The 24,081-nt window shown below is 58.9% G+C and overlaps 3 protein-coding genes across 6 annotated transcripts in view; all 3 read left to right on the top strand.

Moving 5' to 3' along the window:
• HPSE2 (heparanase 2 (inactive)) overlaps window positions 1-11,122 on the top strand; it is a 107,327-nt gene extending 96,205 nt beyond the window's left edge. For both annotated transcript variants that reach the window (XM_053983705.1, XM_053983704.1), the window contains 3 exons: window positions 8,866-9,011; window positions 9,983-10,129; window positions 10,212-11,122. In XM_053983705.1, coding sequence (XP_053839680.1) covers window positions 8,866-9,011; window positions 9,983-10,129; window positions 10,212-10,377 — 459 coding nt within the window. In that variant the 3' untranslated portion in view covers window positions 10,378-11,122. The remainder of the gene's footprint in view (window positions 1-8,865; window positions 9,012-9,982; window positions 10,130-10,211) is intronic.
• A 510-nt stretch (window positions 11,123-11,632) lies between these two features.
• On the top strand, window positions 11,633-16,434 carry HPS1 (HPS1 biogenesis of lysosomal organelles complex 3 subunit 1). Of its 2 annotated transcripts, XM_053984366.1 has the most exons (18): window positions 11,633-11,801; window positions 11,891-12,028; window positions 12,095-12,237; window positions 12,498-12,606; window positions 12,806-12,966; window positions 13,043-13,145; window positions 13,246-13,350; window positions 13,443-13,512; window positions 13,616-13,683; window positions 14,231-14,398; window positions 14,473-14,649; window positions 14,719-14,786; window positions 14,917-15,039; window positions 15,141-15,211; window positions 15,407-15,546; window positions 15,632-15,745; window positions 15,874-15,956; window positions 16,198-16,434. In XM_053984366.1, the coding sequence occupies exons 1-18, from the start codon at window positions 11,703-11,705 to the stop codon at window positions 16,358-16,360; spliced, it is 2,103 nt and encodes a 700-aa protein (XP_053840341.1). In that variant the 5' UTR covers window positions 11,633-11,702; the 3' UTR covers window positions 16,361-16,434. The 2 variants fall into 2 exon arrangements, with proteins under 2 accessions (XP_053840341.1, XP_053840342.1); XM_053984367.1 differs by lacking the exons at window positions 11,633-11,801; window positions 11,891-12,028 and having other exon boundaries at window positions 12,149-12,237; window positions 12,452-12,606.
• A 1,039-nt stretch (window positions 16,435-17,473) lies between these two features.
• PYROXD2 (pyridine nucleotide-disulphide oxidoreductase domain 2) lies at window positions 17,474-22,186 on the top strand. 2 transcript variants are annotated; one of them, XM_053983673.1, is made up of 16 exons: window positions 17,474-17,805; window positions 18,231-18,250; window positions 18,456-18,549; window positions 18,623-18,696; window positions 18,816-18,962; window positions 19,105-19,258; window positions 19,474-19,535; window positions 19,646-19,743; window positions 20,150-20,291; window positions 20,384-20,518; window positions 20,619-20,691; window positions 20,802-20,958; window positions 21,087-21,241; window positions 21,362-21,468; window positions 21,572-21,692; window positions 21,796-22,186. In XM_053983673.1, exons 1-16 carry the CDS (start codon window positions 17,628-17,630, stop codon window positions 21,864-21,866), a joined length of 1,788 nt encoding a protein of 595 aa, XP_053839648.1. In that variant the 5' UTR covers window positions 17,474-17,627; the 3' UTR covers window positions 21,867-22,186. The 2 variants fall into 2 exon arrangements, with proteins under 2 accessions (XP_053839648.1, XP_053839647.1); XM_053983672.1 differs by having other exon boundaries at window positions 21,362-21,472.
• The last annotated feature ends 1,895 nt before the right edge of the window (window positions 22,187-24,081 follow it).

Here is a 24,081-nt window from a genome sequence, read left to right as displayed (position 1 = left end):
GCACGCCGGCTGGGCGTGAGGCAGCTCTCAGCTGCCTGCTGAGAGAAGGGCTGCACCGCCGCGGCATCAATCACAGCTCCAGCTGGCAGCTCCTCAGGGAGCTGGGAGCCAGGCCTGGGCTCCCCATAGCAGTCTTTGCACCTCCTTCTCCTCCCTGCCCCTGCTGACGCCTGCTTGTCCAATAAGAGGATGCTCTCAGGTGGCAGCAGTGTGGACAACAGGCACTGAAGCTTCGCAGTGAAATTAGGAAGGTGCTCACATCTCTGCTGGGCTTCCCATACACAGCTGACTCATGAGCTAAACGGCATCTTGTGACTTTTGAAACGTCTTGCAAGAGACATGGTCCTTGTGTGCCCCTCCAGGTCCTTCACCCATGGAAGGGCAGCTTGAGTGCCCATCCTGGTTGCCAGAATTGCCTGTCCACTCTCCCTTTGAGCTCAAGTGTTTTACTGCCTTGTTATTTTTGAGATAACATTTTCATGTATGGTTGGAGTGCTTTTTCTTCCTGAGTGATTGGAGCAGTCAGCTGTATAATAGTCAGAGAAGCCCTTCAAATGAAGCCTTTTGCAGGTACATCAGTCTGCCTGCCTGCACTTAAACCTGCATATGTGTGGGAGTAAGGAGTGGAGGGAAGGAGGGCAGGAGCAGCACTAATATTTGCTCGTCACGGGGCAGTGCCTTTGAAATGCTGATCTGGCATATAGTACCTCTAGGATCATTTCAGGCATGCAAGGTACATACTCTATCTCTCTTTCCTTAATATCTCTCTGAAACAGTCCAGAGGGAAGCAATACATTTATTTCACCCCAGGCAGACGTGAGATTTCTCTTCAGATTCTTACAGAATGTTAAAGACGTTTTTCAGTGCTCTTCCACGTGGTACTCATCTCTTTTTTTATCCATCCTTGGTATTGATTTCTGCTCCTTTAATGTACAATGCTGTAAGGTTATATCTATGAAGAGAAAAAACTTGGGCATATTTCTAGGCAGGGCTTGAGGAACACAAACCCCATGGAAAAGCCAAAGCTGGAAACCAGACTTCCATTTCCTGTGGCTCCTCATGGACCTTCCTCTAAGGACTATGGGCGGTGAGATACTGAGTTTGGTAGACACTTAAAGTTCTTTTCTGCATATAAGATTCATATGCAGGACAAGAAAGTCCCGGAGGGATCAAGGGTGAATCGACAGCAGGGGCTGCCTGCTCAGCTGTGGTGGTAGAAGACAATACGATATTGCCTGTGAATTGATGGTGTCCTTGAGAAAGCATCACAGCAGTGCGAAGGTCTGTGCCCAGTGGTACTGTGATCAGATGCTTGGATGCTGCGGGTGATTTTTCACCTCCTTGGCTTTGCCCAAAGGCACTGAGAACTCAGTGGGAAATAACGTTACTGTCTGTCCTGGAGGAGGGAGGACCCTGGGCTCGTATTAGGTCTGTCTGACCTGTCCCGAGCACCTCCGCATCAGGGAATGGGTTGGGCCCTCCCAGTTTCCGGGTCCAAGGAGGTAAGGGGCCCTCCGGTGAGGTACCAGCAGCGGGAGCGGGTCCCGGCCATGCTCCCGCCTGCTGCACGTACACGCTCCCCGGTGCGCTCATTAGCTGAGCTGGCTTGGCAGGAGGCGCTGCTAATTGCAGCTGAAGGTCCCAGCCGTCTCCCCGGTCGGCCCCTGCGCTGCACCCGAAGGGGTCCTCGCCTGGCCAGGGCTGCGGGGGCTGGGTCCTCGCCCTCCTGTGCCCATGCCCACCCCGGGGGCCAGCGGAATTCAGCCCTGCTGCTGCACCCGCCCGTCTGCACGTCCACCACTGTCACCGCGCTGGGCACACAGCCGGCCGAGCACCAAAGCAGGACTGTGGCTGCTCTTCCCCCGCGGGAACCCTCGGCTCCAGGTCACGGTCTAGGAGAGGGTGCTCAGGTCAGACTGCAGCGTGCCATGCAGGCAGAAGCACGGTCCCAAGTCTGGGAGCGACAGAGGGTGGGGAGAGGGAGCAGGTTCAATGGAGCTTGCACACACACACGGAAGCTGTTCCTGATGACGATAAATCTGCTGCGCGGGCGTCTGACACCCCCATCTGCCCTGCACGCTAGAGCACTGACTCTGGTGGGAGTGATGCCTGCAGACAGGGAAAGGGTGGGAGAGGCAAGGATTGGCAGGAACTGTTGTTAGAGGACGTTTGCTCTGGCCACGGAGGGGAGGGATGATATCCTGGGCAGTTCAGGTGTGCATGGGGGAAAAGCTCTCCCATGAGATGTCAAGCTAAAGCATGGTCTGCTGAAGGGCAGAGTGGAAATGGTGCCCTGTGGAAGTCTTCCAGCGATCCTTGGCACAACTGCCTGGAGCAGGTTTGAGCAGAGCATCCACTCCAGCGCCTTGTCCTTTCTATCGTGTCTCAAGGACTGAGGCATTGTCTGCTTTCTGCACCCTCTCTCCTTCCAGGAGTTCCAGGTTTGCTCTGAGGATCGTTGTATCCGTGAGTGAGGAGACAGATTTAAAGCAGCTAAACTCTGCTTGCTGTCACAGTGGGTTAAAGGGCCTTTCCCTCTTGGTGCACAAGAAAAAAGGTCTCTGAAGTGCATATGCATGGACTCTCAAATGGATCAAAGCCAGGCTAGCAGCTCTGGCACTCACCCACTGGAGCTGCAAGACATGTGCAGAGCTGGAGCAGGACTGTTCCTCCTGCAGCGGAGTCTGGGGCAGAAACAAAATCCATCTGGGACCGGCAGCAGCAGCTTGGTCTTGGAAGGATGGACACAGCCACGGCTCACATCTCCCAGAGGCACCATGCTAGTGCTAAACCTGCCTAGCTTGGTCACAGAGCCAACCCAGGGCAGTGAATGAGGTGGGACAGAAAGACCATTCCCAGAGTAGATTGGTGTTCTGGAAGAACAGGAAACAGAAAAATTGCATTTGGTTTCCAAGCCCTCTGATCTGGCAACTCCGCTCCCTTCCTGTAGCCTGCATCGCCTGGACCCTGTTAGGGAGAGGTGATGACAAAAGAGAGATTTGGCTGTTCCTCCATCTGCTCAGATCCCAAGAAGATGGGGAGGCCACTGGCTGGAGGCAGGCTGTGATGGGCAGTAGGCAGGGGTCACATCCTACTCAGCACTTTCCCGTTTCCTGGGCAGGCTGTTCCCTCAGTGCCACTGATGCCTGGCAGCAATTCCTGTGGCTGCCACTCCCACAGTAGGAATTTTGCTGAAGACCCCTTGCTTGAGGAGAAAGCTGCAGGAATATATAAAGGCATAAGGCAATGCAGGAAAGAGTGGTGTGAGATGAAATGTTTGCAGCCGTTAGAGCAGGAAGGAAGAGGATCAGCATAGCGAAAGCAACAGATGCCCAGGCAGAGACGTCAGCAGCTTCAGAGGGCTGGTGGTGGGGCACCTGCAGGGATGTGGCCTCAGCAAAAAAAAGGATTGGTCAGCATCGGCCGTTCCTTTCATGGGTGGAGGTGTCTGGATCAAAGCAAAGGTGTGTCCTGCCCAGCAGGGGCAGAGCAGAGGGGAGAGGCAAGGGGTCCCTTTGCTGCAGCATCTCTGCGTGCTGCCTCCTCCTCCTCTGCTGCTGCCTCTGGCAGGCCAGTCCACTTGAAGCCCCCTTGTTTGGGGCTAGAAGGAGCCTTGTTCCCCATTCATGGACTGTCTCTGAAGTGTCCCCTGTGGTGCTCACTCACAGACTCCCCAATACAGCAGTAAATGTTGTAGGAGATTGCTCACTTCTACACAACCTCCATACAAGAGGGGACACACACACACAAAACAGCAAACAGATCGCGTCTTTGAGTGGGGACATGAGAGCTCATGAAGGCAACATTAGTGTCTGAAGCTGAAAATTTTGACTTCAGAAAATGTTGTTTCCTTTGGGATGAGGCTCTGCCCCACTCAACTTGTCACAGGACCTTGCAAAGGGCTTGGCTGAGAAAAACTTGAACTCCCACTTAAGAAGCACATAAAACTCAGGGATAATGTTAAAAGCAACGTTATCCAGCCTTGCTGGAGGAACAAGCAGCTATGGCTTGAACAGGATGTAAGGACCTCCACAGGGAGAAAGCTTTGGATGCTGAGAATCTCTTTAATCTAGTGGAAAAAGAAAGAACAAAACCACTGGTTGGAAGCTGAAGCCAGACAAATTCAAGACAAAAATAAGGAATGGGATTGTTAACAGTGTGGATATGTAACTGCTGGAACAGGCTCCCTGGAAAATGTCAGCTTCTCCATCCCTCCAAGTCTTCACAACCACAATCACTATTTTTCTGTAGGATGCTTTTGTCAAAAACAAGCCATCAGGCTCAACAAAGGGATGAAAGAGCAAAGCTCTCTGTCCTGTGGTGTTCAGACCAGCCAGCCTTATCTCCACACAGGTTGCTTGGACTGTGGAAAAATGCAGATGAAGGTGCAGGACTGGAGCTCTCTGTAACAGGCTATTGAAACTCGAGTGTGCATAAGGCACAGGGGAAGAACTTGGACAGCTTCAGAAGCAGGAAGAAGCAATAAAAAGTGGAATATGGTGAGCAGCAGCCAGCTGATGCCATAAAGCCATACCCTGGCAGCCCCAGCAAGAGGAGGTTGTGCACCATGGGCTCACAGCCTACTCGTTTGAAATTCAGCTGCCTTTGCTGGTTACAGTTCCCAGGAGACTGAAGGGCTATGGCTCTTTTACTCTGGTTTTCTGGTTATGGAAACATCTTCTCACACGTGGAGAGCACAGAGCTGAACAAATTCAGGTGAGCAGCAGAGGTGCTTTGTTGTCTCTAGGAGATAAATCCTGCACTTCTCCTGATGGCTCTACAGACAGGAGGGTCTGGCTAATAGTTCTGCCTCAGTGTCTGCCTAATCAACCTTGTTTCCAAAAGCTGAAGTCTCTAAAACTTCTGCAATGAAGTAAACTGTGCAAAGACATCAAGTAGGACCCTCTGGGTTTTCCCTCTCTAATAGAAAGCTTATACATCTTCACTGGCCCCATGGGGCTCAGAAGATGAGGGTCCCTGAGCTCTGCACATCAGCTCACTCAACACAAGCTCCCCTCCTGCCCACAAACCAGGGGTCCCAGACAGGAGACCTCCTGAGGCACAGGAAAGCTCTGCCTTCAGGTGCTCCTCACCTGCAGTACTGCTTGATGGGTCTGCAAAGTAATTAAACCATGAAAGATCCGTCGATTCCCTTGGTACTAATAACAAACCAGATTCTTCTCTGCTATCCCTCCTCTACTGCTATACCTGTATTGCTGGCCCAGCCCTCACAACAAGAGTTTTCTATGACTCCGAAAGACAAATCCTTTCTGCAGTTGCACTGGTTGGAGCAACCTGTCTCCCTGAACATTGCTGAGGCTGCCCCTGACAGGATGTCCAGCACCACACTGCACATCTTTACAAGGGGTATGTGGGCACTGCCAGCCTGGGGAACTTGCTTGCACAGAGCGTGCCACATGGGAGCGGGTGCCAGCTGCTGTCGGAGCTGAGGAAGAGGTCACTGGTCAGCAGAAAAGCTGCCCTGGTTGCAGCTGGGTTTCAAGAGCAACTATTTCCCAAGCTGGTCCCATTTGAACAGGAGCTGGTAGCTCTAGGAAGCCCAGCAGCCCTGGTGTGATTTTAGCTGGGGTTCACTCATGCCAGTGGAAGGAGCAGCTCTGGAGCACCAGCCCAGCTAGGGAAAGTGTCTGCCCTCAGCAGGATGGTTTCAGTCATGCTAGGTGCGTGTGTGTAATTCATCATCCAAGTGCTTGGTGTCACCAGGTCCTGGTAATTTATTGCAAATAACATGATTTTGGCCCTTCACACAAGTGGGGGGGGGGGGGGGGTGCGATGACACGAAAAGCTGCAGGGCTCAAATGCCTTGAGGCCAGTGCTGACAACTCCCTTTTCAACCCCGGGTCAATTTTTTAGCCCTCCTTTGAACTGCCTTTGGTATTTTCACATCCTTCTTGAAAGTGAGACTTTGTAGCTAGCTTTGCCAGCAAGGCGAGGTAAAAGCACTGCTCTGCTCTCCGCTTACCTCCTGCAGATGTTGGAGGGACACAGTGGTCTCTGCACTGCCCTAGAGGCACTGACTGTGCTGAAATACTGCACACTCAGCTGTGATCACCTCATACTCTGCAGAACAGCTCACCCTAAATCACTGCTGACTCTCCTACCCATCCCATGGCACCTGCATGGCTTTTCTCAGAAAAGCTGTGTACCCTTAGGTGGGCCAGAAGCTCACAAAACATAGCCCACACTTTTAGGAGAGACAATCATCTGTCCTTGTGCCGAGCTTGGGAGATGCTGAATGGCACAGCTCTGCCCATGAACCATCATGGCAGGAGCTAGGGGCTCAATGCTCCCAGCTCTGCAGGGCTATTCAGAGAATCCTTGGGAAGAGCATGTGCTGAGATATTAAATTTAGCAGCAGCTGGGGCAGGTCATGGGGCTGGGCAGGCTCTCAGGACCCCCACATTACAAACCTTGCTGCTGCCTTGAGAGTGGAGGGACACTGATGTCAAAGCAGCAAATCCCTGGGGAACACCCAGCCCAGAGTGGTGGGTGCTCAGCTGGAGGCTGGAGCTGCTGGTCCCAGCTGACCATGGAGGCAAGACCATTGAGAACCCCCTGCAGAGCAGCTCATGAGATCCACATGGAAATTCTGTGTCTGAGGGCAGACCCTAAGGGTCTGGTCTCTATCACTCCTGTAACTTGTGGGTGAAAGCAGCATCTCATCAGTGGAAATACGGAGATGAGAAACCCCCGAAGGGCTTCTAGAGAAGACCTAAAAGCCTGAGCTGACAGGTAGCTCAGGACACAAAACTTAATTTTAGCGTGTGATCATGGGGCTGAACACTGAAGTCTGTGCTTTTCTTTGTCTTCTTTGTCTTTGCAAACTCAAGCAGATACTTATCTAATGACTGCTAATCAGGGTGGCTTGCCAGAGACGCAGCAGTACTGTTTCTCCTGCCTGCTGTGAGCCTGAGCAGCACAGGCTGGCACTGCTTCCCACAGAAGCTTGGTGCAGGCAGGGACATCCTCAGACTGTAGAGCAGCCCAATCAGCCAGCAGTCAGGGACAGAGGCATGGCCTCATTGACAGCACACATAAGCTGCATTGAGCAAATGCAGCTCGTTCTCCCTGGGAGCTTTAGCCTTGTGGCTGAGCTGTCTCAGGCTACATGAGCCTCTCCCTTCACACTCACATCTCCTTTGGAGCCCAGAGTTTCCAGAGGAAGCAGTTACCAGGCTGGTGTGGCGCAAAGCCCCGTGGTTTTGGCTGGGGGTAGCAAGAGGAGAACAGAAGGTGGCTTTTCCTCCAGCATTATGCCAAAATCTTGCTCAGAAAGTGAGAAGTGTGTCTGGATCTCTCTTTGCCAGACCAGCTAAGTGCTGATGGAACAGATCAGCTTCTGCTGAACTGGAAAGAGCACGGGGCTGGCAGTCCAATATGGTTGGTGGGTTTTCGCCTTGTGCTGGTCACTGGTGCCCCACTGGTCAGTTTTATATGCTGCTGACCCCTTTACCCAAAATGCATGTTAATCGGGGGCTGTGGGAGGGCTCCCCACGCACAGGATGGAAAACTCAGTCTATGTGAGATATCTGCACTTCCACCTGCCCATTCTGCCCTGCATCCTGGGGGCCTGGAGACCCCATTCCCAACCACATGCCCTTCTGGGATGCAAGATCCCTTCATCACACTATCCTGACCATGCAGGGCTTTCCTTGCCCTTCCCAGGCACTGTGCAGAGCCACAAGGTGCTTTTTCAGTACTCATTTCCTCCTCACTGTGCAGGTCAGCCCTGGCAGGCAGAGCAGCCCCTGGTGCTAGTGTGACCATCACTGCTGAACGTTTGACACTGCCATCGGGGAGGGGAGATCATCCCAATTGCCCTGGGGCACATGGCCCTTCTAGGACATCCAGTCTGGGCTGTTCAGAGGGTGTTTATCCAGAGTGCTTATGTGTGTGAAGGTGCCTCAGCACCTACAGGCAGCACTCAGAGAAGCAGGGTGAGAGGCTCCATCTCCCCAGCATCACCTGGTGTGCCTGGAGCAGCAGCGGGGCCAGAGCCCCATCCTGCAGAACAGCAGGCGAGGGCCTGAGCCTGCCCTTTCCCTTCCCACAACCCTGCTTCATTTACCACACACCTCCCAGCTCCTGCAGCGGATGAGTGGGGGGCCCTGCCGGCAGCGGCCTCCGTCACCGCACAGCCTCACCTCCCTCCCTGGGGCTTGGGGCCCATCCTGCGTGCCGTGCGAGGCCGTGCCCTGCGGAAAAAAGTAGTGTGTGCTGACGTAATTAAGGCTGCATCACTTATGCATGTGTGTAGGGTCTAAGCATTTCCTCTTTCTTGAGCTTGGCTTCCCCATGCTCCTCAGGAGGCTTTAAAATGGGAGAAATGGCTCTGGGAAGCTGAGTACCCTCAGCAGTCCCAAAAGCCGGTGTGCCATGAATAGAGACAAAGAGCAGGGGAAGTTCTGATGTGCTCCAGCTCTGTGTAGAGAGTGGGGGAAGAGCCTGCTCCAGAGACATTACCACCCCGTGTGCATCAGCTGGAGCTGGTGTGCAGATCCACAGCATGGCTAAGTGTTGGTCCATGGGTGTGTGCGATGGTGCTCATGCTGCTCCCCATGCTCTGCAACCCAGCCAAGATCTGAGCTCCTTTAGAGAGTATCCATGTCTCTCAGCATGGGCAATGTATTCCTCCCTGAATCTCTTTCCTGGAAACATCCATGCCATTATGGCTTGGACTGCACTAAAAAGCCTCATCCCAAAGCAGACATCTGGCTCACAACATTTTCTCCCGAACAGCCATAATTTTGCTAGGCTGCAAGCAGGGGAGCCAGCCTTTCCTGCCCACGCTCTCTGTGAGTAGGGGGGGCTGTTGTGCTGCTGACTGTCCCCTCTGCCCCCCAGGACTACTGGCTGTCCCTGCTTTACAAGCGCCTCATTGGTCCCAAGGTGCTGGCGATCCACGTGGCCGGTCTCCAGAGGAAACCCCGGCCCGGCAGAGTCATTCGCGACAAGCTCCGGATTTATGCCCACTGCACCAGCTACCACAAGTAAGTGAAGCAAGGCTGAGGGTTAGAGGGTGGGATACGTGGTACCCCCAGGAGATGGGGGCCAACAGGGACATGCTGGGGCAGGTTGGCTTCCCAGGATATCCACTCGGGTCCTGCTCTGGCCGCTGTCACAGTGAAGGGAGAGTGCAGGAATGGCGATGCCTCTGATGAAAGTCGTGGCAAGCCCGTGCCTGGGAACGGGGCCGGCTGGGACTGGTGCAGTGGCGACCGGGCAGCCTGGGCAGCAGAGATCAAGGGAGTGGATTTCACACGAGGGGCCCCGCTCGGTCGGGTTACCCGCCAGGCCGCGCTGCCGGGGAGCCTGGCCTGGTTATTGTTTCGCTGATAAGGTCTTTGAAAGCACCTCAGCGAGCCGGGGGAGCGGCCACCTCCTCCGCGGACACAAGTTGCTATTGTGGAGGAGGAGAGACTGTTTCTTTACACAGTCCAGATGCTTTCAACATGCCTCCAGCTCGGTAGGAAACCTTGTCTAGTAACTGACAGGTGCAAAGTGCTTTATAGCCTTTGTTTGGGGCTGCCTGATTAGGCAGGGACAGAGGATCAGTGTCTGGACCTGTCTGTCAGGTGCCTGGGGTGGCAGGGGCAGACGCCACTCATGCACAGAGCTCCCCTCCGTTCTCAGCCTCCTCCTTGCAATGTTGTGGGAGGGGGGGACGGGGGCCGTCCTGGGACTGACACTCTGTCCTTGGCCACCTCCACTCTGGACACGGTGGCAGTGTCCTCTTGTGCCGTGTCACTGCTGCCTGAAGAGGGGGGCTTGAAAGGTGCCACCTCAGAATCAGGCTTCATGATGGGAAGGTGGCATCTCCCTGCGAAGGGGCAGCAGGATAGCGAATCGGGATGCCTGCAGGAGGCCAGTTCTTACAGAGATCCCCCAAGCCCCTTCTTGGAGGTGATGCTCCCTGAGGACATGGCAGTGCAGCCCTCATCTCCCACTCTCCCCCTTGCAGTCACAACTATGTCCGGGGATCCATTACCCTTTACATCATCAACCTGCATCGCTCCCGGAAGAAAATCAAGCTGGCAGGGACGCTGCGGGATAAGATTGTCCACCAGTACCTGTTGCAGCCCTATGGCAAGGACGGGCTCCACTCCAAGTGAGTTTGATGCTGGTGGCTGGGACTGCCACCACTGTCCCATCTTCAGTGCCACTGCGCTGACCCTCTCCTGGTCCCACAGGTCGGTCCAGCTCAACGGGCAGCCGCTGGCCATGGTGGATGACGGGACTCTCCCCGAGCTGAAGCCTCGCCCGCTGCGGGCCGGCCGCACCCTCGTCATCCCCCCGCTGACTATGAGCTTCTACGTGGTGAAGAATGTGAACGCGCTGGCCTGTCGGTACCGATAGCCTGCGGCCACAATGGACTGGCCAGCCCCGCTCCTGCCCCTGTGCACTGCCCAGGTCACGCTGCCTCCTTGGCAGCCCACGCAGCCTCGCCGTGGGGCCGTGTTGGGCAGCTCCACGCCATGCCCTCATCCTCACCCCCAGGATGTCCTCCACCTTGGGACCACCCTGCCCTGTGACCGCAGAGCTCCACATGCCCTGGCCACCATCCCGCCAGAGCAGAGCCACAGCCAATTTGCAGGGCCTGCCATCCTCCGTCCTGTGGGCTGCGAGAAGCACCCGGGCCCTGGTGCCCACTGGCTGCAGGGAGGGCTGGGGTGCTGAGCCCCGGTATATCCCGGGACGAACACCTTCCCCGACCCCCTGGTCCCGCTGCCCCTCGGGATGACCCCTGCAGCAGACGGACCCCCTCCCCGCAGGCGGGCAGTGCTCCGGTGCAGCAAGCGCATGGAAGCAGCTCCCTCTACTGCCGCCGGGATGCCGCCAGCCGGCCTGGCCCGCCGGGGATGCACCGGGCGGGGCGGGGCGGGGGAAGGGAGGGCGCGCCGGGCCCGCCCCGGGCGGGCGAGCTGGAGCTCCGCGGCGGGAAATGTTGATAATTAAATTATACATCCCGGAGCGGAGAGGGGCGGAGCGGCGGGCCGGGAGCGTGTCCTGCCCGGGAGAGTGGCGGTGTCGCGGGCAGGAAGGAGCAGCTGCGACGCGCCCAGGCGCTACCGGAGATGTAATAAAGTTGGGCTCTCAACCGCGCCGGCGTCTTCTGTCCGCCGTGGGCCGGGCCGGGCGGAGCCGGGCGGGCGGGAGCGGTGCGGTGCCGCTGTCACACGGTGCGGTGCGGCGGTCAAGCGGTGCGGTGGTCACACGGTGCGGAGCCGCTGTCACACGGTGCGGTACGGTGGTCACACGGTGCGGTGCCGCTGTCAAGCGGTGCGGTGCCGCTGTCACACGGTGCGGTACGGTGGTCACACGGTGCGGTGCCGCTGTCACACGGTGCGGTGCCGCTGTCACACGGTGCGGTACGGTGGTCACACGGTGCGGTGCCGCTGTCACACGGTGCGGTGCCGCTGTCACACGGTGCGGTACGGTGGTCACACGGTGCGGTGCCGCTGTCACACGGTGCGGTACGGTGGTCACACGGTGCGGTGCCGCTGTCACGCGGTGCGGTGCCGCTGTCACGCGGTGCGGTGCCGCGCCGAGCCGCCGGGGGCGCTGCGCGCGTGGGCGCGGCGGTCACGCGCGGCGGAGCAGGAAGCGGCGCGGGGCGGGTGGAGCCGGTGGAGCCGCCCGGTCCCGGTGTCCCGACCCCGGTGTTCCCCCGGCCGTGGGCCATGCGCTGCGTCCTGATCGCCAGCACCGCGGCCGAGCTGCTCTTCTACTGGGCCGATGCCGCCTTCCTCCGCCGGCTACGGTCGTCCCACGCCGGGCAGGTGGGGCGGGACGGGGCGGCGCGGGTGCGGGGAAGAGAGCATGGGGTGCGCGGTCGCGCGTGGGCGCTGACCGGGAGAGTGTGGCGCAGGGCCCGGCGCTGGAGGACAGCCTCAACACCCTCTTCGCCCCCGTCATCATTTCCTGCGCCGCGCTGCTGGAGAAGCTCTCCGATACCTATACGTGCTTCGCCACCGAGGGCGGGCGGCACCTCCACGTCCTGCACATGGTAGGACCGACACCGGGGACCAGGGACTCCTGGCCGGCCCCCGCTTGACCCCGCTGCCGGTTGCAGTTCGGGGACTGCCTGTACATCGCAGTGAACGGCGACGGGACGCAGAGCGAGGACGACCTGCGCCGGACGCTCTTCGTGCTGCGGCGCTTGGTGGAGACTCACTGTGGCCTCGTCACGCTCGACTCGCACCTCATTCGCAAGGAGTGAGCAGGCACAGCCACCGGCACAGGGTGGCATGTCGGGTTGCTGGGATGGCTGCCCTGAGCTGCCTTCATGCAGCACCGGGGGGTGGGAGTGGGTGTCTCCAGCTGGGACCCTCCCTTTGCAGCAGGACCCCCTGCCTGCTGGGCTGCAGCTGGGTTTTGGTGTGTCCGTCCCACGCGGGGAGCTGGGTTTTGGTGTGTCCATCCCACGCAGGGAGGTGACAGCCACCTATGAGTTCACACTCTTGTGACGGCTGCAGGCTGCGGCCGGCTGATTCGGAGCAGCGGGAGCGCGTGTGGAGCCTGCTGCGGGGCCTGCTGGAGACCTACAGCCACCTGCGGGAGGAGGACCAGAGCTTTGCAGTGGAGGTACCAATGCTCTGGGCTGTCCTTCACTTTTGGAGTGTTCCAGGGGTGGGAGGCTGCGTGGAGTCCCAGGATGTGGGAAAAGGCAGTAGGCTGGGGACTTTAGGGCAGCTCCCTAGAGCAATGGAAGCTCAGACCTGCCCCTAGGACTGCAAGGCTGGGCTGAGGGAGCTCAGCAGCCTACCCTCCTCCTGCACCTCAGGCCGTGGAGCGGCTGATCCATCCTCAGCTGTGTGAGCAGTGCATCGAGTTCCTGGAGCGACAAGTGGTACAGTATATCAACGCCAGCCCTGAGCGTGGTGGGGATGAAGTGGGCCATGCCTTCCTCCTGGTACACACCAAGCTGCTGGCCTTCTACTCCAGGTGTGCCCAGCCCCACCACCCTCCCCAGGGCAGCCATTTGTCCTACCAGCTGACCTGTTCCTTCTCTGGCCTGCAGCCGCAACACTAGCTCCATTCGCCCTGCCGACCTGCTTGTCCTCATCCTCCTGGTTCAGGACCTGTACCCCAGCCAGAGTGCTGAGGAGGAGCTTGGCCCACAGGTGCTCCAGAGCAGGATTGGGAGTGCAGCAAGTCAGGGTGCTCCCATGGGGTGATACCTTGACAGCTGAGGCTTAGGGTTTTTTTCTCTCTTTTTGAAAGGCCACAGCAGGGAATGTTCTCCCTCAGGGACCCAAGAGAAGTGAGAGCATTCCTGTGAGTGGCTCTGGCTCCCATGGAGCTGCAGAGAAGGATTCAGATGACCAAGTGAGTCCTTGATATCAGGAGTTGCAGGGTGGGATTGCTGGGAGGGCTGCCTGTATCGCTGCTATCGCTGGCCCATTTGTTTTTGCTGGCAGGACACAGATGATCTCTCTGTGCCTGAGGTGTACTACACACCTGAGCCCTCGCCAGGCCAGCACAGTACAGGTGAGTGCCCAGCTGGGCAGCAGCTGTGCCCCACACCCCCAACCCTGCTGAGGCCCCAGGGCTCTGAGGGGGTTGGAAGTGTGCCCTGCCATGTTCTCTGCAGGCAGCGAGAGCTGGTCAGAGGGTGCTGAGATGCTGAGCATCGGGGAAGTGGATACTGCAGATGTCCAGGTGAGCACAGAGTTCTGCAACACCTCCCAGCTCCACACCTCACCAGCCTGTCCCGGTGCCCTTTGCAGCTTCTGGTCCTCGTCACTCATCTCTTTCTGTGCTGCAGTTGTGGGTGCTCTGCATCCCCCATGTTGTGCATAATTGTGACAGCTCTGATCTCCTTCTCTGAGGTGTTGCTTACAATGAGCTGTCAGGAGAGAGGGAGCGGGGCTGCCTCAGAGCAGTCCCATGTCTCCCTCTGCTGCCATTGGGCTTTCTGGGCTGCTTCCCTGATGGATGCTGCAACACCTCACACACTGCAAGCAAACACTGGCCACCGTTTAAGGCATTTGCAACCTTTGTCTTTGCAACAGTCTTCTCTGCCACTCCTTTGGGGTCCCTGGGCACTTTCCTCACTGCTGATCTTTTCCTACGTGGTCCCTCCAGCTCTTTTGGTTCTGTCTTGCCTGGTTGCAGCTTTCAAGACAATGCTGCATCCCTACAGAGCATTCTTGGTGTGAGCTGTCTCATCCCCACAGAGGACTGAGTATCTCCCCTGTCTTCCCAGATGGCAGAGGACTTGCTCCAGACTTTGGGGCCTCTGGTCCCTGAAGCTTCAAACCCCAGAAGGATCTTTCTGGATGCCAGCTTGCGGGAAGGTTACTGCCCCTTGCTGCCACACACCATGCACTGCCTCCAGCTCTGGCCAGGCATCTCCCTTGTGCTACTGACCAAGGTGAGCTGCCTCTGAGGTGAGGGAAGCTATGTGGGACCGAGTCCTGCCTGACACACCTCTCCTTTCCTTGACAGGGCCCCATGACCCAGGTGGCCATCACCTTGTACCAACTGCTGGATGGTTTCTTGGTGCTGGAGAAGAAGCTGGAAGAGGGACCGGAGGTGGGAGTCGCACGCTCCTACCCATTCCTCGCTGAGCTGCGGCAGCGCATGGACAAATTTGTGAAGAAGCTGAGTGGACAGGACATCCAGGTGGGAGTGGGAACATGAGGACCCTGTCCTGTTTTCTCCACAGCCTGACACAGTCCTGTCTCTTTCTAGTTGCAGAACACCTGGCTGGACTTCAAGAACAAGATCTTTTCACGCAGTGAGCCTGGGAGTTCCCTAGAGTGAGTAGGGGGAAGCCAGGGAAAGTCTCTGGGACAGGCAGGGACCTTTCCCAGCCTGGGGACCAGCCCAGCTGTCTCTGCAGTGCTGGGGACCCAGTGTCCAAACTCAGCGCTGTGTCCCCTGGCTCAGGCTGCTGCAGTCAGTGGCCAATGTGAAGCGGCAGCTCTGCTCTGTGTACCGCCAGCTCTTCCTGACCTCTGCTGGCCACAGCCTGTCCCAAGGGCTGCGGGACCGTGCTCAGAAATTGATGAGGTGAGTGCATGGGGATGGTCAGCATTGCCGGGGGGCTGCCACACACCCAGCTGTGCTGTGGCTTGTGGGTCCTGGCCTCTCACCGTGCCTCTTCTCTGCAGGGAGAAGCTGCTGGACTGGCGGGACTTCCTGCTGGTGAAGAGCAGGCGCAATATCACCATGGTGTCATACCCATCTCTGCAGCTGGGGACCCAGCCTGGCAAGGGGGTGTCCCTAAGGGGGTAGCAGATGTGGGAGTAGGACCCTGTCCCCCGGCACTGGGATCAAGGGGAGGAATGTAATGGGCAAAGGTGGTTTCCCCGAGGCTCAGGGGCTGTCCTGGAAGAGCACCAAAGTTGTTGGACACCCTTAACCTATCCCACATACCTGGAGGACTTCCCTGGTCTGGTGCACTTCATCTATGTGGACCGCACAGCTGGACAAATGATGGCACCATCACTCAGTGTGACAGAGAAGTCCAGCTCAGAGCTGGGCAAGGGTCCCCTGGCCACCTTCATCAAGAAAAAGGTACTGCTCATGGGATGGGAACCGCAGAAGAGGGTGGAAATTGGAGGGGTTTCTGCTCAGGTTTCAGGTGCCCCTTGTGCCCCAGGTCTGGTCCCTGATCACACTGGCCCGGCGATACCTACAGAAGGGCTATACAACACTGGTGCTGCAGGATGGCGACTACTGCTGCTCCTACTTCCTCTGGTTTGAGAATGAGATGGTATGTGGAGCCAGGAAGGGGCTGAGCCCTCTTTCCCTGGGGCAGGGAGCAGGGCTGTAGGCCTGGCCAACTCTGACTGCTCGGTGGTCCCATCCCAGCTCCTGCATTCTGCTGTTATTTCTCCCCAGGGCTACAAGCTGGAGGTGATGGAGGTACCAGTCCTTTCTGATGATTCTGCTCCTATTGGGATGCTTGCAGGAGACTACTACAGGTGAGCAGTTGCCAGCCCTGTGGTTTGGCACCAGGGCTCAAAGCTGTGATGGCACACGAGTCCCTGTGAGTGATGCCAGGATGCCAGTGTTGTGGTGTCACGGGAGTTGCACCGGCCCATCTCCCAGCCTGGTGCCATGGTTTTGCTGTGTCCTTGCAAAGTGCTTTATAGAGGGAAGGTTGTTAGAAAGGGGTTGCCTGTGTGCACTGTACCTGGCAAGCCCTTGTCTTCTCCTCCCCAGGAAGTTGCTGCGTTATTACAGCAAGAACCACCAGGCAGAGGTAGTGAAGTGCTATGAGCTGCTGACCGTGCACCTGGGCATCATCCCCTCCGAGCTCGTGGTCCAGCAGGCCTACGACTTGGCCCGGCGCCTCTGGGAGCCATCCCGCATCCCTCTGCTCTGAGCTGCCTCCAGCCACCTTGGGGCTGGCATTAAAGTGGGGGTGTGGGTGTTCCCAGAGCCTGGGTTGCTTTCTCAGTGTCTGTGTGCCGTGGTTTGTGTCTTTAGCAGAGACAGGCAACCTTCCCATCCTTCAGCCTGGCCAGGGCTGGCACTGTCCCTTTTCCTGCTCCCCATGGTTTTCACTGCCATCCAGCAGGCTCAGGGGACAGACAGAGAGGAGGGCCGAGATGTTGTTGGCAAATCACTGTCTTGCTGAAAAGTGCATTTCCAGAGCAGGACTTATAATGTTAGCTTGGCATTGCTGCTGGGCTTTGGCCAGAGATCAAGATAGTGTAGCCAAACCTTAGTGTAGCAATGGTCTAGGGTGCCTGCCCCTTCCCCCTCACACCCAAATGTGGGGTGCACGGCCCTCAGAGGTTTGGCAGGCTTTGGGGAGATGCAGCCCATCCTGCACCCACCCCCTTCCCTGCAGCCAGGCACCAGTTAGCCACAGCTCTGAGTTTAGCTGGGAACAGTGAGTAAATCCTGAGGCAGCTTATGTGTTTCCCAGGCACGTCTGGGCTCAGTGCACTCCAAACCTCAAGTACAGCTGGGAATGGGGCCAGCCCCAAGGGACTCAGGTAGCCACTGCCCCTTGTTGCTCCCATGTCACTCGCTGGAGCTGGGGACAGCAATTAAGGGAGCACTGGAGCATGACAGGGCCTTTGCTCATTCTGCTGAGCTGGAATTTGCCCCGCTGAGCAATAGTTCTGGATTCAAAGCCAAGCTCATTCCCAAACTGCCCCTTTTCCTGCTGCTTTCAGGGCTGCGTTTGGGGCTGTGAGGGGGGGGGCAAATTCCCTCTGTCCTGCCGGTGCTTGGCCCATCACCCCAGCCACGTGCCTCTGGCTCATCCCTGGAGCACAACAGGAGCTGGGGAAGGGGGCTCTCAGGCCCCCGCCTGCCTGCTCAGCCGGACTACAGCCTGGAGTACAGCCTGGGGAGCTCCTGGCCCCGTGCTGAGGCCCAGGCAGGATCTGACCCCTTCTCAGCCCTGGGGCTCGTCTCCGGCCCCGCTGCAAGCCCCCGGCTGAACTGCGCCACGGTCCGCGCCTCGCTGGGGACAGCAGCAGCTGGGCAGCGCTCGGCGGGTGCCGCTGTCCCGACCAGCTTCCCCGCCTCCTCAAGGCGTTCCCTGCCCTGGCCCCCCGTCCCCTCCCTGTGCCCGGAAGCCCTGGGAAAAGTTCCGCCGTGAAAGCGAAGTCCAGGCTGCCGGACGCAGGGCGGCCATGGCCGGAGGCTGCGGGGCGATGGCAGCCGGGCTTCGGGGAAGACTGAGTCTGGTCTGCTCGTCCCGCTGGCCGCAGGGCTGGCATCTGTCCCTGGGGCCATCAGGAGCGCGTTTGGCCCATGCCGGGGCTGCAGCCCAGCTGCAGCAGGAATACGACGCGGTGGTGATCGGCGCAGGTAACAGAGCAAGGGAGCAAGAGTCGAGCTGCGGGCAGCCGGCGGGGACCCACATCTGCTCTCCCCCCAGAGCTGGTAGCAGAGGAGCAGCTAGGTGGGGACCACAGTAGTGCTGGATGCATTGCAAACCTCCAGACTGCTCCTCGTGCCTGGCACGACACAGGGGTCTGGCACAAATTGCAACCCTCCAGCATACAGAGGACTGTTGGAGCATCTGCCTTGAGCACTTCTGTTCCCCTCTGTTGCACCATTAGGGCCAGGGCTGTAGGGCTGGGGGAGGATTCTCCTTGTCACCTGTATCCCTGTGTCTAGAGCCTGTTATTGGGGTGGCTGTGACAGCCCCATGCCCCAGGCACGGCAGGGTGCCCTGTGCTGTGGGCCCATCACCAACACTGGGCTCTGCTCATCTCTCTCTCTTCTTGCAGGGCACAACGGGCTGGTGGCAGTGAGTACCTAGAGTGGCGTGCTGCCTGTCCTCCATCCACAGGGGACAGCAAGGGACTGGGAAGGGGCTGTGCTGTGAGCAAGGGAGGGCTTTGGTGGCAATGTCCATGGGGTTGGCCCTCCCTAGTGAGGGGGGCACCACGTGCAAGAGTTGGCAGTGACATCCCAGCTGGAGGGATGGGCAGTGTGGGCCGTGCTCCCCACAGGCTGCCTACCTGCAGCAGGCAGGGCTGCGCACAGCTGTGCTGGAGAAGCGTCACGTGTTGGGCGGCGCGGCCGTCACCGAGGAGATTGTGCCAGGTACCGCTGCATGCCCCTTGTCCCCCTGGCCAGCCCTCGTGGTGGACATTCTACACCACCCCACATGTTCCAGGGTTCAAGTTCTCCCGGGCATCATATCTGCTCAGCCTGCTGCGACCACAAATCTATGCTGATCTGGAGCTGCAGGTACTGGCACCCACCCTTTGCTGGGCTGCTGGCAACTCACAGCATGCAAGGAAGGGGACCCTGCTGCCAGGCTGTCCCTGCAGGGTGGGTCCTGCAGTGGAGACATCCCTGTCTTGCAGCGGCATGGTCTGAGGGTGCTCCCACGGGACCCCTACTCCTTCACCCCACTGCTGGAGGACAGGAACCCTCCTCGCTCCCTTCTGCTGGGACATGACATGGCCCAGACTCAGCAGCAGATTGCTCAGTTCTCCCAGAAGGATGCCCAGGTACCACCAGGGACATGCACCTGGCACAGCAAAACCCACGAGGGGCTGCCCTACCCCTGGAGTGGCAGGGATGCTCCTGGTGGGGTATCCATTGCACCCACCATGGTGCAGTCCTTGTTGTCCACCCTCTGTCTCCTTCCAGGCCTACCCTGAGTATGAGGCGTTCATGGGGCACATGGTGTTGGCCCTTGACCCACTGCTGGATGCCCCTCCAGTAGATACAGCTGCCCTGGGAAAGGGTTCCCTGCTCCAGCAGCTCAGGAACCTGCGAACCCTGAAGCCCTTGCTGCAAGCAGGTACATCTGGGATGCCAAGGAACCCCGTCAGCAAGGGGTGTTTGCCAGCACCTGGGATGGGCAATGCAGAGCCTCCTCAGGAGCCCAGTCTGGGCTGGCAGGCTCTGGTAGGCTTGCTCACCTTGGTCCCACTGACTCACCTCCAAACCCAGCTGGGCACCAGTAGCCAGCCCTGGCACAGCCATGCAGGTCTCACACCACCTCTCAACCCCCAGGGCTGGCACTGGGGCAGCAGCTGCCCCGCTATTACGAGGTGCTCACAGCTCCCATCTCCAAGGTGCGTGCTGGCAGTGCTGGTGTGGAAACACCCACTGCCTCTCCTGCCTGCCAGGATGCTGCGGCAGCTCCCCACCCCAAGCCTGGCATGCTCTCTTTCTCCTGGGCCAGATCCTGGATCACTGGTTTGAGTCAGAACCCCTGAAGGCAACTCTGGCTACTGATGCTGTGATTGGAGCCATGGCCAGCCCACACACCCCCGGCAGTGGGTGAGGGACCCTTCCCCCGGGGCTCATGCCTGCACTGTCCCCTCTTGCCATGCTCTGTGCTTGGCTCTGCTGCACACCAGTACCCCATGCCCTGTCCCCTTGCCTCTCCCTCCCACTGCCTGCTCAGGGAGGGTTCCTCAGGGATTGGTGCTGGGCAAGGGGCTGCCCCCAGCCCTGCCATATGGCTCTCCTCAGCGGCCCCCACTTATTCCTTCACGGTTTGGGCACCTGTTGTCCCGGGCTAGGCTGAGTCCTGGCTGGTGCTCCCTGTAACTGAGTTGACATCCCATGAGGTGGCATGGTCCCATGGGGAGCATGTGGGGGCTGTGGCACCATCCTCACTACCCATGCAGGGGACAGATCCATCTCCTCAGCCAGCAGCTAATCCTAGGTCCTGCTACCACAGGTATGTGCTCTTGCACCATGTCATGGGTGAGCTGGAGGGACGGCGGGGGGCCTGGGGCTACGTGGCAGGTGGCATGGGAGCCCTGTCCCAAGCCATCGCCCAGGCAGCGACTGCCCGGGGAGCCCACATCTTTGCGGAGAAGGTATGGGGTGTCTGGGAGAGGGAAGCTGCTTGGCCATCCCCAGAGGCAGCAGGGATGCTCTTGGTAAAGTTTTGTCCCCTACGCGTGCCCAGGCAGTGTGCCACGTGCTGCTGGGCAGCGACAGGGAGGCACAGGGTGTCGTGCTGCAGGATGGGACAGAGGTGAGGAGCAAACTGGTGCTGTCCAATGCCTCCCCCCAAATCACCTTTCTGGAACTTATTCCTCAGGTATGGAGTGCATGGGCCTGGTGGGGGCTTGGCATGTTGGAATAGCCCCATTCTCACTGCCTCTCACAGCCAGCCTCTGCACCGGTATATCCCACCCTAGGAGAAGCTGCCGAAGGATTTTGTCCAGCGGATCCGGCAGCTTGACACACGCTCACCTGTCACCAAGATCAATGGTAGGTACCAGCAAGGACACCTCTGCTGCCATCCTTGCTGGAGGAACACTGGTGCCAGGCTCAGCAAGAGGCTGCACTCCACTTCCTCCATCTCCACATCCCATGCCCAGTGGCGGTGGATCGGCTGCCCAGCTTCCTGGCTGCCCCCAATGCCCGCAATGGCCAGCCCCTGCCCCACCACCAGTGCTCCATACATCTCAACTGCGAGGGCACCCAGCTCCTGCATCAGGCATTCACTGAGGCTGCCCATGGGCACCCCTCCAGCAGGTAGGAGCATGTACTGGAACACCTTGGTGTGCTGGAGAAGGGACAGGACAGTCATAGCATGCTGAGGAAGGTGATGTGGAATGGCTGGGTCCCCCTCTGCCTGCCCAGTTGGTGTACTGCTCCCCCAGGCCCATGATCGAGCTCTGCATTCCCTCAGCACTGGACCCAGGGCTGGCCCCGCCAGGCTGCCACGTCGTGTCCCTCTTCACGCAGTACACCCCATCCATGCTGGCAGGCGGTCGGTCCTGGGACGAGCAGGCCAGAAATGCATATGCAGACACGGGTACGTAATGCACACACAGACCCCAGGAACACCCATGGGCAGAGCTGCCCTGGAGCTGCAGGGGTTTGCTACCATGTCCCCCCGGGCTGCCCACCATTAGTCCCTTCATCTTTCTCTTAGTGTTTGATTGCATCGAAGACTATGCCCCAGGCTTCAAGGCATCCGTCATTGGCAGGGACATCCTGACACCACCAGACCTGGAGAGGATCTTTGGGCTGCCTGGTGGAGTGGGTACCATGTGTGTCAACTCTAAGCATCGCTCTGGTGCCAGTGCTAGTGGGCACACGGGCCTGGGCCAGGCACAGCTAGTTCACAGAGCTCTGTTGGCAGAACATCTTCCATGGAGGGATGTCTCTGGACCAGCTGTACTTCGCCCGGCCAGCACCATCCTACTCTGGCTACCGGTCCCCAATTCCTGGCCTGTACCTTTGTGGAAGTGGAGCCCACCCTGGTGAGTAGAGCTGGGAGCTAGGACCCTCATGGAGGCCTGCAGAAGGAAGAAAGGGGCATGTGGAAGAGGTGCACCAGCATTCCCCATTTCTCCTTTCTTGCAGGAGGAGGAGTGATGGGAGCAGCAGGACGCAATGCCGCCCAGGTGGCTATCAAGGATTTCAGGCATCTCTGATGAGATTGGTGAAACTGACTTCACCAACACAGGATTGCGACAGCAGCATGCCCTACTGATGCCGTGCAGATCCCTGCCCGTCCCAAACTTGATTCCCCAGTACCTCAGGGCAGCAGCATCTCCTGAGAGCTGGGTGTAGGCTGGCAGGGGTCCCTTGTGCTGCCAGCTGCTACCATCACCTTGAACAGATGGTTGTTCCCAGCCTGCCACAACCCAGCCTTGCCCCAGCGGCTCCTGGACCCTGCATGACCAATGGCAAGCCTCAGTCAGTCCGTGCCTGTGCCCATGGAAAATAAACCCTGGCCTGGGCTCTGTCATGAGCACTCTCACTGTGTTTTTTGAGCAACTCATGCAGCTCCTACTGTGTTATCTACTCTTGCCAGTAATGCAGCCTTGGGGGAGCTGCCAGAGAGCACAGGCACATTTCAGAGTAGTGAACAGGGACAAACAGCCCCTCACCCTCTTCTCTGCCCATTGATGCAGACTCAGGTGCATGCATGGCTGTTTGTATTGAGCTCCACAGCTCAGGGCAGGTCCAGACCATCCTAAGTACTTAGAACAAGCAGGGAGCTGCCTGGATACTGCTTTGACACCTGAAGTCCCCAGCTGTCCCCTGGCTTTTGTGGCTGTGTGCACAGCAGACACGTGCCCAGCAGCTCAGAAACCACAGGAGCCAGGAGCAGCAGCTGTCCCCTCGTGTCTCACACATGCTCCTATTCCCGACGGAAGCTGCTTGCACGTGTTCTGGCCCCGTCCCTGCGTCCCCTGGGCAGATGTTCCGTGCTGGCCACTCCTCAGCCACAGCAGGCTCGGGGTGTGCCCCTCACCCGGGCTGCTGCCGGGAGCCGCTGGCTGCAGATTACAGAGCTCACATCCTCTCCCTGCCCTCTTCCTCCGCCAGACAATGCTCCCAATTCAGCCGCCCGCCTCGCCTCCTGCCGGGCCCTAAATACGGTGCTGACAGGGTGAGCTGCTGCACCTGAGCTGGCTGAATCAATATTGACCGGCCAGGAATAGTCCCGCAGCCCTCTGAGAATAGCCCCGCACGCCCGCCCGCCGCCCACAGCTTCCCGCGCAGGGGCTGCCCTGCTGCCGGCCGTGTATTTTTAGCTGCTGCCGTTGCTGGCTGCCCGGGATTGCAGGTGCTGGCACCCAGTGAGCCACGAGGGAGATGAGGGGCTCATTGGCTGACACCTCAGGGCAAAGGGGGACACCTCCAGCCCGCCACGATCGCATGAGCGGCAGGACACAGTGCCCGTACTGCTGCGAGAAGAGGCTGGCAGCTCCCAGATGTGGGAGAGCCCACCAGCCCCGTCACTTCTCTCTTCTTGCTGTCCCCAGGAGCAGAGGCAGAGCTGGGAGCGGGACCCAGAACCCGCCTGCCCTGCGCCCCTGCCAGCATCTGCCGGGGGAGGAGTTCGGGGGAGGCTCCTGGCTTCACACTTAAGCAATTGATCTCCAAAACGCCGAGACGAATGAGTCACGGGCTCCACTGCTGGCCCCAACCCTGCCCTTCCCCAGGGCTTTCCGTGGCCTCCATTCTGGGGCTGGCCAAGGACTCATCTCGCAGCAGAGGCTTCAGGACATTGCCCTGATCCCGGCCAAGGCAGAGGGCTGGGATGAGAGTCCCCTGCGAGGGGGACCCAGAGTTGTGCATCCCTGCACACCCAGAGGTGCTGTAGGTCCTTGCGAGACGTGGCGATGAGCTCACGGGCTATTCCCGGCCGTGTTGATCCTGGCTCCTCCCGGCAGGATCCGGCTGCTTTGACTCCAAACAAACAGTCCGGTGGCCACCGGCACATTCCTGGCCGGTCCCTGGGCACGGCCGGAGCACTGGGTTTCCTGTTTATCCCCATCCCACGGCGGGGCACGGCGGGTGTGTGGGCAGCAGGGTGCCCCGGGGACTGGCGGCACCCCAAGCCGGAGGTTGCTCCCGGGGCAAGTCGGGGCGGGGGCGGGGGCGCGCATCACCAGTCTCCATGTCCCACGGAGCGGGGCTGAGCCTGAGGACCCTCACAGCCAGCCCGGTTTATGGATGACATAGGTGATGCCCCAAGCCCCGGGATAACTGTGCTCCCGGCTCACGGTACCATCCCATACCCTGCCGTGGTCCCTGTGTCCCCCGAGTCCTGGCCCCACCGCAGCACCTCCAGGCATCCTATGCCCGTGCACCCACTTGAACCACTGCGTGAGTGGGAAGCTGCAGGGAGTGTCC

The sequence above is a fragment of the Vidua macroura genome, chromosome 8 (genome assembly GCF_024509145.1).
Source record: "Vidua macroura isolate BioBank_ID:100142 chromosome 8, ASM2450914v1, whole genome shotgun sequence".
NCBI lineage: Eukaryota > Metazoa > Chordata > Aves > Passeriformes > Viduidae > Vidua > Vidua macroura.
The sequence above is the reverse complement of the archived record's forward strand: the minus strand, read 5'-3'. Positions and strand labels throughout refer to the sequence as shown.